Source organism: Scleropages formosus, chromosome 22 (genome assembly GCF_900964775.1).
Source record: "Scleropages formosus chromosome 22, fSclFor1.1, whole genome shotgun sequence".
Taxonomy (NCBI): domain Eukaryota; kingdom Metazoa; phylum Chordata; class Actinopteri; order Osteoglossiformes; family Osteoglossidae; genus Scleropages; species Scleropages formosus.
In genome coordinates, this window is record NC_041827.1 from 1375019 (window position 1) to 1388211 (window position 13193).

General features: G+C 42.2%; 1 protein-coding gene across 1 annotated transcript in view; it reads right to left on the reverse strand.

Annotated features, from left to right (window-relative positions):
- Positions 1-4192: 4192 nt before the first annotated feature.
- LOC108918247 (leucine-rich repeat-containing G-protein coupled receptor 6-like) overlaps positions 4193-13193 on the reverse strand; it is a 35455-nt gene continuing 26454 nt past the window's right edge. Inside the window, exons 13-24 of the mRNA XM_029247947.1 lie at positions 12024-13067; positions 11470-11697; positions 10651-10814; positions 10423-10514; positions 9204-9275; positions 8828-8893; positions 8422-8493; positions 7524-7595; positions 7205-7330; positions 6358-6494; positions 5466-5543; positions 4193-5360 (exon numbers count right to left, since the gene is read on the reverse strand). Of these exons, the coding sequence (XP_029103780.1) occupies positions 4288-5360; positions 5466-5543; positions 6358-6494; positions 7205-7330; positions 7524-7595; positions 8422-8493; positions 8828-8893; positions 9204-9275; positions 10423-10514; positions 10651-10814; positions 11470-11697; positions 12024-13067 (3224 nt within the window). The 3' untranslated portion in view covers positions 4193-4287. The remainder of the gene's footprint in view (positions 5361-5465; positions 5544-6357; positions 6495-7204; positions 7331-7523; positions 7596-8421; positions 8494-8827; positions 8894-9203; positions 9276-10422; positions 10515-10650; positions 10815-11469; positions 11698-12023; positions 13068-13193) is intronic.

Sequence of the window (13193 nt, forward strand, 5' to 3'; positions counted from 1 at the left end):
TCAGTGTCCACTAGGAACACAAGAGGGCGCTGTGCCTCTCCCGAAAAGTGCAGTCGCGCCAATACAAAAGGCTGATTTGTGCACTGGGGTGGTACGGTGGCGCAGTGCATAGCGCTGGTGCCCCCATTCCTGGGCTGTGCGTTTGGACGTAGGTGCGTTTGTGGTCTCTCTTTGTGGAGTTTGCGCATTCTCTCCATTTTTGTGTCAGTCTCCTCGGAGCTATCTGGTTTCCACCCACAGCGCCAAAACACTGAAGAGTGTGAAGGGCAAATGCGTTACAATCTCTAGGATGAGCTGTGTGTTTTCACCAGTGGACCTAAATAAATAATTTAGGTACAGGAATTCCCCTTTGTAAATGATTAATGGTAAAGCTGACAAAGTCAGTTTTTTAATGTGATGGGAATGTGCCCAAAACTGTGGTTAACACATGAAGAAGAACAGAAAGGAGACATTATGGTCACATAGTCATGTATTTATTTGTATTTGTCTTTGCTGTGTTATATCATCAAAGTATCTCAAAACTTATGCATCTAACACAATTAGTCTGCTTTCCTCCACATGTTAATGTTCGCTGTTATTACTAAATGAAAGGAACTACAACATTGCATCACCTGAAATCACTGATTTGCCCTCTTTTGCAATATTGCTAGTTACATGGCATTACTGTGGAGCTATTTATTTCAGTCTGGGAAGATAAGAAAAGATTCAACTAATACAGAACTCATTATTCAGTTAAACCACAAAACACCTTTATTATGCTGTATGCTTGTATTCAGGATAAAACAAGTAATCTGCAGTAAAGTTTAGAGGTAAAAAAATGCTGAATTTCTTGCTGTTTTCAAAAACCATATCTTTTTAATCAGTTGAAAACAAAAATGGTATTAATAATTTAACAAAAACACATGTTGCATATGGCTCAAAGGTGAAGTCTTCATATATTAAATATTGCAAAGCACCTCCAGAGAACTGTTTGGACTGCAGTGCTGATGGTAGTGGAGTTGCTTGGTGGAAATTGGTGAGGCTTGTGGGATGAAACACGTCTTTATGTCCCTGTCCCTCTATCGCTGAATGTCAGCATGGAATATGAGTGAATAGTGTGACAGTCATACGAGGCCCTGAAAGGCAGTCAAAATGACAAGCTGGAGATGTTGCATCCCACATTACAGTTCCATCAGCTGCTCCTCTTCTTCCTGGGTGAGGAGGTAGGAGATGGTGTCCAGCATGAACTTGTACAACTTCTGCCAGTTTGTCACATACCATATCTTGTAGATCCCCTCCCCAGCCACCACCAGCAGGAAGAGTGCAAGGAATAAGAGAAAGGCGCGATCTATGTGATGGATGACCCTCTCCTTGAAGGTGCGCTGCTCCCAGGGGATGGTGGAACGTGTCGCACTGTAGTGGCTGAAGCTCAGAAGAGCCTCGTCCTCGTCAGTCATCTCCTGTGCCTCCATCTCCCGCTCCTGCTCCACTCTCTCCTCCTTAGACATCTTTGCTTTCTCCTTCCTTCCTCCTCCAGTCATTCAAAGATGTTTCTCTTTCTTCTCTCTCTCCTCCTGTTTTTACTCTCAGAAAGTGCTGTTTCTGAACGACACAGTGAACAACTGGAAAATGACAATAGCAGATCCAGAGAAGAAAACAGGACTTGAAGAGCTGAAGTTAAGCCCTGAGGAACTTGAGTCACCTTCTGGGATAAAGCTTCCTTGTGAAACCTGCAGTCGCAGCAAAACTTCTCTCAGTCCATTAAACAGTGGCTCTTGTGACATTTCTTTGTTTCAAATTCTTGCCTATGAGAAGAAGATGGTCCATTACAGTTTTTATTATGGGGGGAGCACTCCTTTTTCAGACTGAGCGCCTTGTGGCCACATCTCATTATCTGTAGCGTCCCTCAGCTGTAGACAGACAGTAAGGGATTATGGGAGGTGGCGGGGTGAGAGACAGCAGTCCTGGTTGACCCTAATCCAGCACCGGATTAGCCGGATTAGGGGTCTGTGCCACACACTCAGCAGTTTGGAATCCGCTCAGAGTTAAGGGGCAAGGGGAGGTGGCACACTGTGGAAGGTGACATCCAGTCAATGGAATGGTGGGGGTGGTGGGGGAGTGGGGATTGGGGTGCAGGTGGAGGTGTGGGAGGGGAATTCCCCAGTGAGATCTGGGTAAAAGACCATCATAAGGGTTAAATTATTGGAGCATTTCACCCCAAGAGAATGACCAATAATTATAACTGTAAATAAATATGTTTATTGCGTTGGTATTATTATTATTATTATTATTATTATTATTATTATTATAGTTGTTGCTGTTGTTGTTCTAATCACAAGATTGCAAATCATTTTTTTACATTTGTAACAATGTAAAGCATGTTATCTGTGATATAAACTGAACTGAGGGAAAACGGAGACCATTGGACAAACATTTTGAGCGGGAAATGCCAAGCAGTAAACTGAGAAAACAAGAGTCAAGCACCAGTTACTTTTATATTTACTTAATTATGGCTTTTCACTTTCTCCATGAATGTGCCAGTTAATTTGTTTGATACACCCTCTTCCAGTCTACTTTTACAGCATGACCACAGGTGGCATGGTGGCACAGTGATTAGCACTGCTGTCTCACAGTGCCTGGGTGGTGTAAGAGAAGGTGGGTTTGATCCCTGCTCAGTCTGTGCAGAGTTTGCATGTTATCCTCATGTCCGTGTGGGTTTCCTCCCACAGTCCAAAGGTATGCTGTTCAGGTTCCCCCATAGTGTGTAAGGGTCACAGAGAGAGTGTGTTCCACTGGTGAATGGATGAGTGACCCATTGTAAATATTTTATCTAGCAGTGTAAATCACCTTGGTGAATAAGGTGTGTGGGCTAGTAACACTACATAGTGTTCATTGTAAGTTGCTTTGGAGAAAAGTGTCTGCCAAGCAAATAAATGTAAATTTAATCAGTCATTTGTACATTAAACCAATATGCAATTGATATGCATACAGCCTCACTAATACACATGGCAAATACAACATAATGTCTCAATACAATGTATAATGTGTCAGTACAATGTATCAATAATGCTGGTTCTGTTTATAACATTCTTGACAAGACATTGTGTCATTTGTTTTTTAAGAGGAGCACAAACTGAATATTCTGGAAAGTAATTCATCTGGTAGGTCTGGGGTTTGAGTCCTGCCTGGGGTGCCTTGCGGCAGACTGGCGTCCTGTCCTGGGTGTGTCCCTTCCCTCTCTGGCCTTATGTCCTGAGTTGCTGGGTAGGCTCTGGTTCCCCATGACCCTGTATGGGACAAGCGGTTCAGAAAATGTGTGTGTAATTCATATGGGTGGCTTGGTGGCACAGCAAGTAGTGCTGTGATGTGAGAGGATGTGGGTTTGATCCCTGCTCAGTCAGTGTGGAGTTTGTATGTTCTTCCTGTTTCTGTGTGGGTTCCTTTCAGGTGCTCCAGTTTCCTCCCACAGTCCAAAGACTTGCTGTTTAGGTTCCCCAGAGTAACACAGAGGGAGTGTGTTCCACTGATGTATGGATGAGTGACCCATTGTAAGTAGTGTATCTAGCAGTGTGAGTCACCTTGGTGAATAAGGTGTGTGGGCTGATAACACTACCTTGTATCCATTGAAAGTTGCTTGAAAGAAAAGTGTGTGCTAAATAAAGAAATGTAAATATAAAAGTATGATATAAATATAAGTAGTAATTGGTGTTATGGGAAGAACAGGCTTGCTTAAGTCTGTTGCTTTTGTCATATGATTATATAATGAGTGGATTTTAGAATGCAAAATAATTTATGTTGAGTGGATTTCATAATATGTAGACCCTACACATTATACATCTGTAAAATAAAATAAGATTTAAAAAAATACAAAAAAGGGCTACAGGATAGCATAATGACACAATGCAATTGTCAAGATTAAATACACACAAAATTAACATTGAAAGTTTTTGGAAATAGACAATATTCTAAATCATGTGTAAATATATATTTCTCCTTCATGACAAGCTGGAAATGCCAATATGTTTTTCAGTGTTTCTCTCCCCCTGAAGAATTTACTGTTCTGCTTTTGTTGTATAATCATAACACTGTACACAGTGCAACTTAATAAAACAACAAAAAGTTGAGTACTTTTGCCTCAAATAGAAATGTATTTTACCACAGTTTTGGTGCCACATGTGATGACTAACAGACACTGTTGGCCTCCAAGTGTACATTTATATATGAGATATAAAACATATGATAGGGAGTAATTGGTAGTAAAGGAACAGCGACTAAAAATATATATTGTTACTTAGAGCATATTGTTGGTTATGGACGGGGGAGGGGTGACGATGGAAGGCAGGGGGTGACAGTAACCACTGGACATGTTTTTTTATTCGAGGACTTTGGCTTTGTGCCATGACAGGTGTCAAAAATCACATCCACATCAGGGATGGGCACCAAAGTCTGCATGGATTGCCTCATGTAAAACAAGTGCAGTGTTCTGGGCTGTGTGGAAAGGGAGGTCTTCCAAAGCTGGTGGAGGTCATCCACAAGGTACGGGCTGAACAGGATGTATAACAGAGGGTTGAGGCTGGCTGGGAGATGCATTAGGACAAGTTGGATTGACTTTACAATTTCTGAGCTAATGTGTAAGCGGCCGATCAGGGAGGAAAAAGTCAGGCAAATGATGGGGCTGTAAATGAGGACATTGGAGAAGACAAGCCAGGCCAAGTGTTTTATCATGGCAAAGTTGGTGAGATGGACAGAATAACATTTGCTCATGTGCCAGAGCAGCTTGATGATTGTAACAGTGATCAACATAAAGCAGAGGGCATTTGCTATGATGAGCCCCGCTGTAAAGCTCAGAGTGCTGGACTGACCCTCTTGCAACATGGTAGGTAGGCACAGAGGTGACATACTGTACCTCCCCACTTTTAAGACAGGTAAAGTGGCAATGGCTAATGAGAGGACTACACAGACAACGATGCCTGCCCTGATGTGGGTAAAGTGGAACTTGTCATAGACTCGAAGGTGAGAAGCCGTGAAGCTGCAAAACAAAATGGCCAGGCCGAGGAAGAGGATAGAAGCTTCAGAGGAAAAGACTGAGATGAAGCCTATAAGTTGACAGAGAGGCCCAGACTCCCACCAAGTCCCATGTTGGGAGAACTCCCCGAAGGTCCAGGCATCGACCAGCGCCAAGGTGCCTGTGCACAGCCCCGTGAGGAAGTTAGCTCCAGCAATGGAGCCGACGAGAACCTTGACTGGGGAATGGCAGCCAGACGGGGAGACAGCCGTCCACACCAGCAGGCTGTTGCACACCAGAGAGGTGAGGGTGATTGCCCAAATTCCCACCCGAACAATCCAGCTGTCAAATAAGTATCTACACGGTCTGAAAGGCCCTAGAAAAAGTAAAAAATATAACAATGTTCAAAGGTGGAAACTGGACTTTTAAAGTGTTTTTTGTTTTCTTAATTTTTACATTATTTTGATAATCACTTATTCACCTGGAATGGGTGTACAATAAATATCCACTTGAAGCTTATCTTCTGCCTCCAGTAAGAATTCCTCCAAGTCTAAGTTCTCTGAAATGATAGATTTTGATGTAACAACCTGCATTCTATTCAATTATTAACTGCTAAATAAAAATCACTGATTTATAAATTAATTAAAAAATAATGTATTACTCAGGCAGCTATTAGGACAGCTGATTGTGTATTGATTAGCGTTGCTGCCGTTAGATCCGAAAGGTGTGGGTTTGACTCTCACCTCCAGCTGTAGTATCTTTAAGAAAGGAACTTATTCTAAATTGCTCCAGTGAAAAATGACCCAGCTGTATAAATACGTAAATAATTGTAAGTCGCTTTGGAGGAAAGTGTCAGATAAATGTAATGTAATCTTTAAAAAATGTAATGGTAATCTGCTAAATTCCCAAAAAGGTATGGGTACACAAAGATGCAGAGAGTCATCACACTATTTTTTAATGTGTAAATTGTGGAGCACCGAGACCATGTAAAAATGTTCCAGAAAGAGCATCGGTTTAATATGGGAGTCAGCAAATTTTACCTGTGGAATATATTTTTATTGGAACATCAATCACCTTTCAACTTTACATTTCCTCATTTATCTGACACTTTTCTCTAAAGTAGCTTACAATTATTTATCCAGGTGGGTAATTTTACTGGTGCAATTTAGGGTAAGTACCTTGCTCAAAGGTACTACAGCTGGAGGGGGGATTAAACCTCGTGACCTTTTGGTCTAAAGGCAGCAGCTCTCACTGCTACACTACCAACTGTCGCAAACTTTTCCCCTATGAGCGTGATTAACTGTTATAATGTAGTGTTTGTGTGTCTTTACACAAGAAGTGAAGAGTTAAAAATATCTTCCCAGGTGCCTTACGGTTTGCATAAAGCTTGGAGAAAGGAGCTGCAGTCCTCTCATGCAACTCTTCATGGTCGTTTTGGCTCCCCAGAAAGTAATTATTGTTGCAGGATCCAAAATTGCAACACTGATATGCGTATGGCATTTCAATGACCCTGCCAAGACAAGAGCAGATAAAGTGGTTGTCATCTCCCTGACTTGTGTGACACAGTCTGGTTTTCTCTCCCAAACACCTACTTTGTTAAACTGGTTGACATTTGCAAGATCCTTTTCTCTAGATCTCACATGTAGTGTTGAAATATGGAAGATATTCAGTTCAATTTATTTTCAGAGAGCGCTTTTCTCGCAGTGACACAGAGTGCCTTATAAAGATAAATCGAATTGGAATTGGAATTGAATATATGCACTTAATTTCTAATTACACCACCTTTATGCCATCTGGCTTTGGGTTATGTAGATTACAGAGCCTAAAACATACATGTCGAAACCAAGAGTTTTGTTGTTATGTCCACAGAGTTACAATGTTATTGTTACCTCATAATAGCCATGTTCACATGTTGCTCTTCCTTCCACTGTGTTTTAGCTGCCCAAACAGTACAGAAGGTGACTGTAATACTGCAATTTTTCAGAGACTTGGAAGCAGTTTAACTTCCCACAGTTACTCACAGCACTTCTGTCAACAGTTGTTGATTCCTAAGATGTTTTAAGACTGAGAACTTGGAATGCTCAGATCTGGCTTCAGTACATTCTATGACATAATGTGAACAAAATCCAGATGCACCACAGAGTATGAAGCTGGAGCATCTCGGGAGAACAATGAGTTTGTAAGCCATGTAAGTTTTTACCTTGAAGTGTTCTACTTCACCTGATAGCAGGGAGATCATCCTCCTGCAGGTACCCAGAGAGACCCAGGTTCCCTCCCAGACTGAGGTGTGTAAGTCCTCTGAGTGGTCCGGCTGGCATGGAGGTCAGCAGGTTGTTCGTCAGATCTCTGATAGAAAACATAAAAAATTGGATTAGAGTTCGGAGTAAGGGCCATCTAGGTTTCTCTAGTGGACAGATACGCAGGACAAATGCCAGAAATTACTACCTTTTTGGCACAGTCAAAAATATGGGTACAGGGACATAAAAATGGTGAGAAACACTTGAAAAAACATAATGATCTCGACCATATGAAGACGTACAGCTTGGACAGGGACTTGAGAGAAGCAAAGGCGTCCTGGTGAATAGCTGAGATGCGATTGTAACTTAAGTCCCTGCAACAGAGCCAGAGAGGCAAAATAAGCTTCTGTTCATGTGGACAATGTGTAGGGTTCACATATATGGTTCCTGGGCCACATACATGAGTTTCATTGGTCTACTGATATGGCTTGAACATTGCTGGCATCACAAGAAAGTAGAAAATATCTCCTTATAAGAAAGCACTCTGTTTAAAGAACCTAAAATTATGGCATGCTGCTATTGCAGCAACACGGTGGCACCATGCATAGTGTTGGTGTTTCACAGTGCCTGGGTGATGTGAAAGGACGTGGATTTGATCCCTGCTTGGTCTGTGGGGAGTTTGCATGTTCTCTCCGTGTCTGCATGGGTTTCCTCTGGGTGCTCCAGTTTCCTCCCACAGTCCAAGGAGATGCTGTTTGAATTCACCCATAGTGTGTGAGTGACAGAGAGAGTGTGTTCCACTGATGTATGGATGAGTGACCCATTGTAAGTAGTATATCTAACAGTGTAAGTCACCGTGGTGAATAATGTGTGTGGGCTGATAACACTACATAGAGTTCATTGGAAATTGCTTTGGAGAAAATAGTCTGCTAAATAAATAAATGTAAATGCATTAAATAAAACAGAGGTTGTGCAGTGGTAAATGCATTGTGGTGTGAGCTGCTGATTTACAGTCTGAAGCTTTGAGAGCTTTTCAGGTCCTCATAATTACTTCTATAAAACATTTAAGTAGTGAGGTTACTAAAAATTTAAAGTCAAACTTTTTAAATGGTGTGTTATAACTCAAATGTTTCTAATTTTCCACCCGCACTTGTTCTTTAGATGACTAGGGGCTGAAAGGAGTTGTACTGGTTTACTCACAATGACCGAAGGGAGTAGAGCTGATGGAAAGTTCTGGCTCCGATTTCCCGCAGGAGATTGGACTTGAGGTATCTGCAGAAAGTTCAGACAAAAACAGAAGCACCTCTGTTTCTGACTGCTATATTGAATTTCTGTTTGTCAAAATGATAAGTCTGTGTGCACACAGTGCTTTGAAGTGTGAAATAAAGTGTAATTGACATTCACAGCACTCTATAGTAATATGTTTGATATATAACACATATATGTATGTGTTCACTGACAGTCAAAGCATCAGTGCAAATTGTGGAGTCCAAGGATGACAATGGGTCCTCATCATGTTACCGTAATTATTCAAGTATGGAAGGAGTATGATTTAATCAAATAAGGTAGTGACCAAAACAAAAAAACAAACAATGCGAAAACATACAATTCCTGAAGGTATGCACACTGGTAAAAGCTGGGAAGGACTTCAATTTGATTCTGAGACAGTTCACTGTGAAGAGAATAACAACAATCTTTAAAATGTTTAACCTTACCTTTGCAGAACAAAGTGCAGTAGATGGAGTGCTCTAAGCACACACCCAAACTAAATATAAACGCTTGTTACCCTGGAGATGTGGAGATCATACAATGAATTTCTGTAAAATACCGAGCATGCACATGAAACCTATATTTTCAAAAAATTATATTGACACTGGAAAGTCCATTCCTGTTTCATGTTAAAAGAAAATTAAGATAGAACAAAGTATAATTGTTTGAGACTTTGAAGTCAGTTAGGGTTTCAGTCAGAAGGTGTTGCTCACAGCACTTTCAGGCCTGGAAGCTGCTCACAGAGGTTCTGTGGCAGAGAAATGAGTCCAGTCCCAGCGAGGCACCTAGAAGAGACAAATGAGTACATGTGATTATATTGGGGATAGTTAATAGCGTAGAGGTTTGAACCAATGACATTGGATCTAAATGTCACAGGTTTGAATCCTACCTACTACTGTAGGACCCTTGAGCAAAAAATTTACATTTATTCATTTAGTTGACGCTTTTCTCCGAAGTGACATATAATGTTACAATTATTAGAAGCTTACAGTTGCTTACCCATCTGTATAGCTGGGTAATTTTACTGGAGCAATTTAGAGTAAGTACGTTGCTCAAGGGTACTACAGCTGGAGGTGAGATTCAAACCTGCAACCTTTGGGTCTGAAAGTAGTAGCTCTAAACACTATGCTACCAGCTACATATAGGGCCTATAATAGCCCTTAACCTCAGGTCATCTGTTTTGGGCTTATAAAAATAAATGTCACCATGCAACTACAAAGGCTTATAATACCATAAACAACACAACCACGAATTGCGTAACACTCAAGCTTTGTTAAGAAAGTTTAAAATAAACAAATCAACTGACTAGTGTTAACTAACCAATCATGTAAAACCCAGTAGTAGCTATACAGGTAGTCCCTGTAGTGTTCTTGGGGTTATAAGATGCTTCACATTTAAGCTCCAACAGAGACATTTCTTTAATACTGCTTTATTATGCGGGCGCCGCCATGCTGGTTTTTTATTATACCAGAACGAGGCAATATGAAAGAAGAACCTCCCACTACATCCCCCTCATTATACAACGAAAACAAATATCAGATTAGACAAAGTTACTTACAAACTTTGAAAAGGTCTTTCAATTGGAATATACAACTGCAAGACCCATCAATAATATCCCTCAACATAACAATGCTTTCACAAAAGGAATGTACAAGCTTACTCTCCCCCCCCAAGTTACACTGCTAAATGAAAAGTGTGAACATAACTAATATACACAACATAAGACAGCAAGAGTTCGTGCCCTTTTATGTCTTCACAATGGAACAGAAATATTCTCAGAAATTATCAGTAAAGTTACCTAGGGGCAGACCGTCTTACTCGTATTGAGATGTTTTCTTTATCGTGTTGTGTTCTTTTCCTTTATTGATATCTGTCTGGTTTCTTAACGGTACAGCCAGATCGTGTACAGATCACACCAGGGTGATTTCCCACCTCGGTTTTGGTAACTGGGCACTCTTGCGTGGTATCATCAGTGATCTGGGGTGTGTCACTTTGCGACGTGGTTGAACTTGGTGGTGGGTGCGCTTCTCTCAAGTGTCTCCCGTTTCTCCTTAGGGACGCGCCGCTGGAAGTCTCAACAACATATGACCTTGGTTCTGGGCATTGAGTTATGACTTTCCCTGGAGTCCAGGTTTTCGTAGAATCGTCCAGGACCCTCACTTCTTGGCCTTGGTACAGTGGTGGAAGTGGATCTTTCCTGGCATGGGCATCATACTGGTGCTTCATTGTCGCATTTCTCTGCATGAGCCTGTGTTTGACATTGTCATCCGCGTCTCCTTTTCGTGATGGCAGAAGGGTGGCAATAGTTCTGCCAAACAGCATTTCTGCAAGGGATGGAAGTTTATTGTCAACTGGAGTGGCGCGAATGTTGAGAAGAGCCTGTGATATGCTTACTCTGGCTTTTATGCACTTTTTAATGCATGATTTCACGGTTCGGATTTGGCGCTCGATAAAACCGTTGGATTGGGGATAGTGGGGCGACGATGTTGTGTGTGTTATACCCCATTTTTTGCAGAAGTTAGTGAATTCTGTTGCTGAGTATTGTGGGCCGTTGTCAGATCTTATTTGGTCAGGCCTTCCGAGCATGCCACATAACTCTTTGAAAACGTTTGTGACAGACTTGGATGCCACTGGACTTTGTAGTTCCTTTACAAATGGATACTTTGAGTAATAATCCACGATGATGATGAACTGCCTTCCTTTAATCTCAACAAGGTCTGTCCCAATAGTCTGCCATGCCTTCAGTGGCACCTCGTTCTCGATCATTGGCTCTTTTCTGTTTTGGTCTTGATCCTCTTGACAGAATTGACATGCCTTTACAGTCCTCTCTATATCCTTGTTCATGTTCGGCCAGTAGACAGAATCCCTCACAAAGCAGTCTTGTCTTCTCGATACCAAGATGGCTCCTGTGAAGCTGTGTAAAGATGTCATGCCTCATTCTTTCTGGAATGATGACTTGCTTTCCTTTAAAGAGAATACCATTATCGATGCCGATTGTGTCTCGATATGGCCAGAATATTCGCAGATCACTGGGTAGCTCTGTGAGTTTCTCAGGCCATCCCTGGTACACCACCTCAGCAAGTGCATTGAAGACGGGGCACTGTCGAGTCTCGACCTTCAACTCGTTTTGTTTCATGAGGCTGAAGTTTACGAGGTCAAAGGTGATTGCGTGGACGGTTGGTTCCACCTCCACAGCGGTGTTGTCCTCTGGGTTGGCAGTCGTGATAGCATGTCGGTCAGAACCATTAGATGCCCTGGCTTATATGTGACAGTGAAGTCATATCCTTGGATTCGGAGGAGCATGCACTGCAGTCTTGGTGGGGCTGTTATTATTGGTTTCTTGCAGATCATCTCCAAGGGCTTATGATCTGTGTTGATGTAGAAATGCCGGCCATATAGGTAAGTATGGAACCTCTCTATTCCATGCACAAGTGCAAGCATTTCCCGTTCGATGTTGCTATAATTAGCTTGAGTAGGAGTTAGGGTCTTTGACGCGAATGCCACTGGGCGCCCGTTTTGTAGGAGTGCCGCACCCAGTCCTTTCAGCGAGGCGTCAACTTCAAGTGTTACTGAAGTCGTGGTGTCAAAGTATGCCATACTAGAATGCTCTGATATTGCATCTTTGAGCATATTGTAGGCTTGGTGGTCATCTTCCGACCCGTCGTATGGCGTTTCCTTTTTCAGTAACTCACGCAAGCTTGCAGATTTCTGGCTCAAGTTTGGTATGAAGGAACCCATGTATTTCAGTAGTCCTAGAAAGCGTTGGAGATCTTCCTTGTCCTGTGGGCTAGGCATGTTTTTTATATCTTTTACCTTATCTGGGTCTGGTGAGATTCCATCTTCGCTGTAAACATTCCCGAAGAACGCAATTCGTCTCTGCTTTATGAAGCACTTGTCCGAGTTGAACACCAGCCCTGTCTCCTTCGCCCTTTCAAGGAGTGACAATAGGTGTTTGTCATGCTCTTCTTCTGTCTTGCCAAATACACAAACGTCATCTGCAATTCCAACACACCCTTCCAGGCCTTCCAAGATTTCGTCCATGCGCTGTTGGAATATGTCTTGGCTTATGCTGAGGCCAAAAGGTAGGCGTGTGAAGCAATAACGCCCTAGGGGTGTGCGGAATGTAGTAAGCGCCTGTGATTGTTCATCGAGTTGTACACTCCAGTATCCAGCTTTAGCATCGAGCTTGCTGAACCACTTTGCTCCATGGAATTCAGGATTTACCTCTTCTAATGTAGGGGTTTTGTGGGGACATCTCTTGATCGCTTCATTAAGTCTCTTAGGGTCCAGGCACAAACGGAGTGACCCGTCTTTCTTGAGGCTGCATACCATACTGGAACACCAGTCTGTGTGTTCTCTCACTTTCTTGATGACCCCTAGTTTCTCCATGCGACAGAGCTCATCCTTAATTTTTGGTTTAAGGTTGATGTTAAATTTTCTTGGGCGATCAACGTGTGGCTCTGTGTCTTCCTTCAAAATGATTCGTGCTGGGCCTTCTAATTTACCAATCGTGTCAAATTGCGTTGGGTATAATTTTACTAGATCCTCTGTAGCGCTCACTTTGATTGGAGCCTTTTCTAAGGATTCGAGACGGCAATTGAAAGTGAGCAAATTCAGGGCGGTGCACATTGGTAACCCGAGTAACGCTGAGCCATTAGCATCTATGACATGGAATTCTGTACTCACCCACCCAGACATGTCAT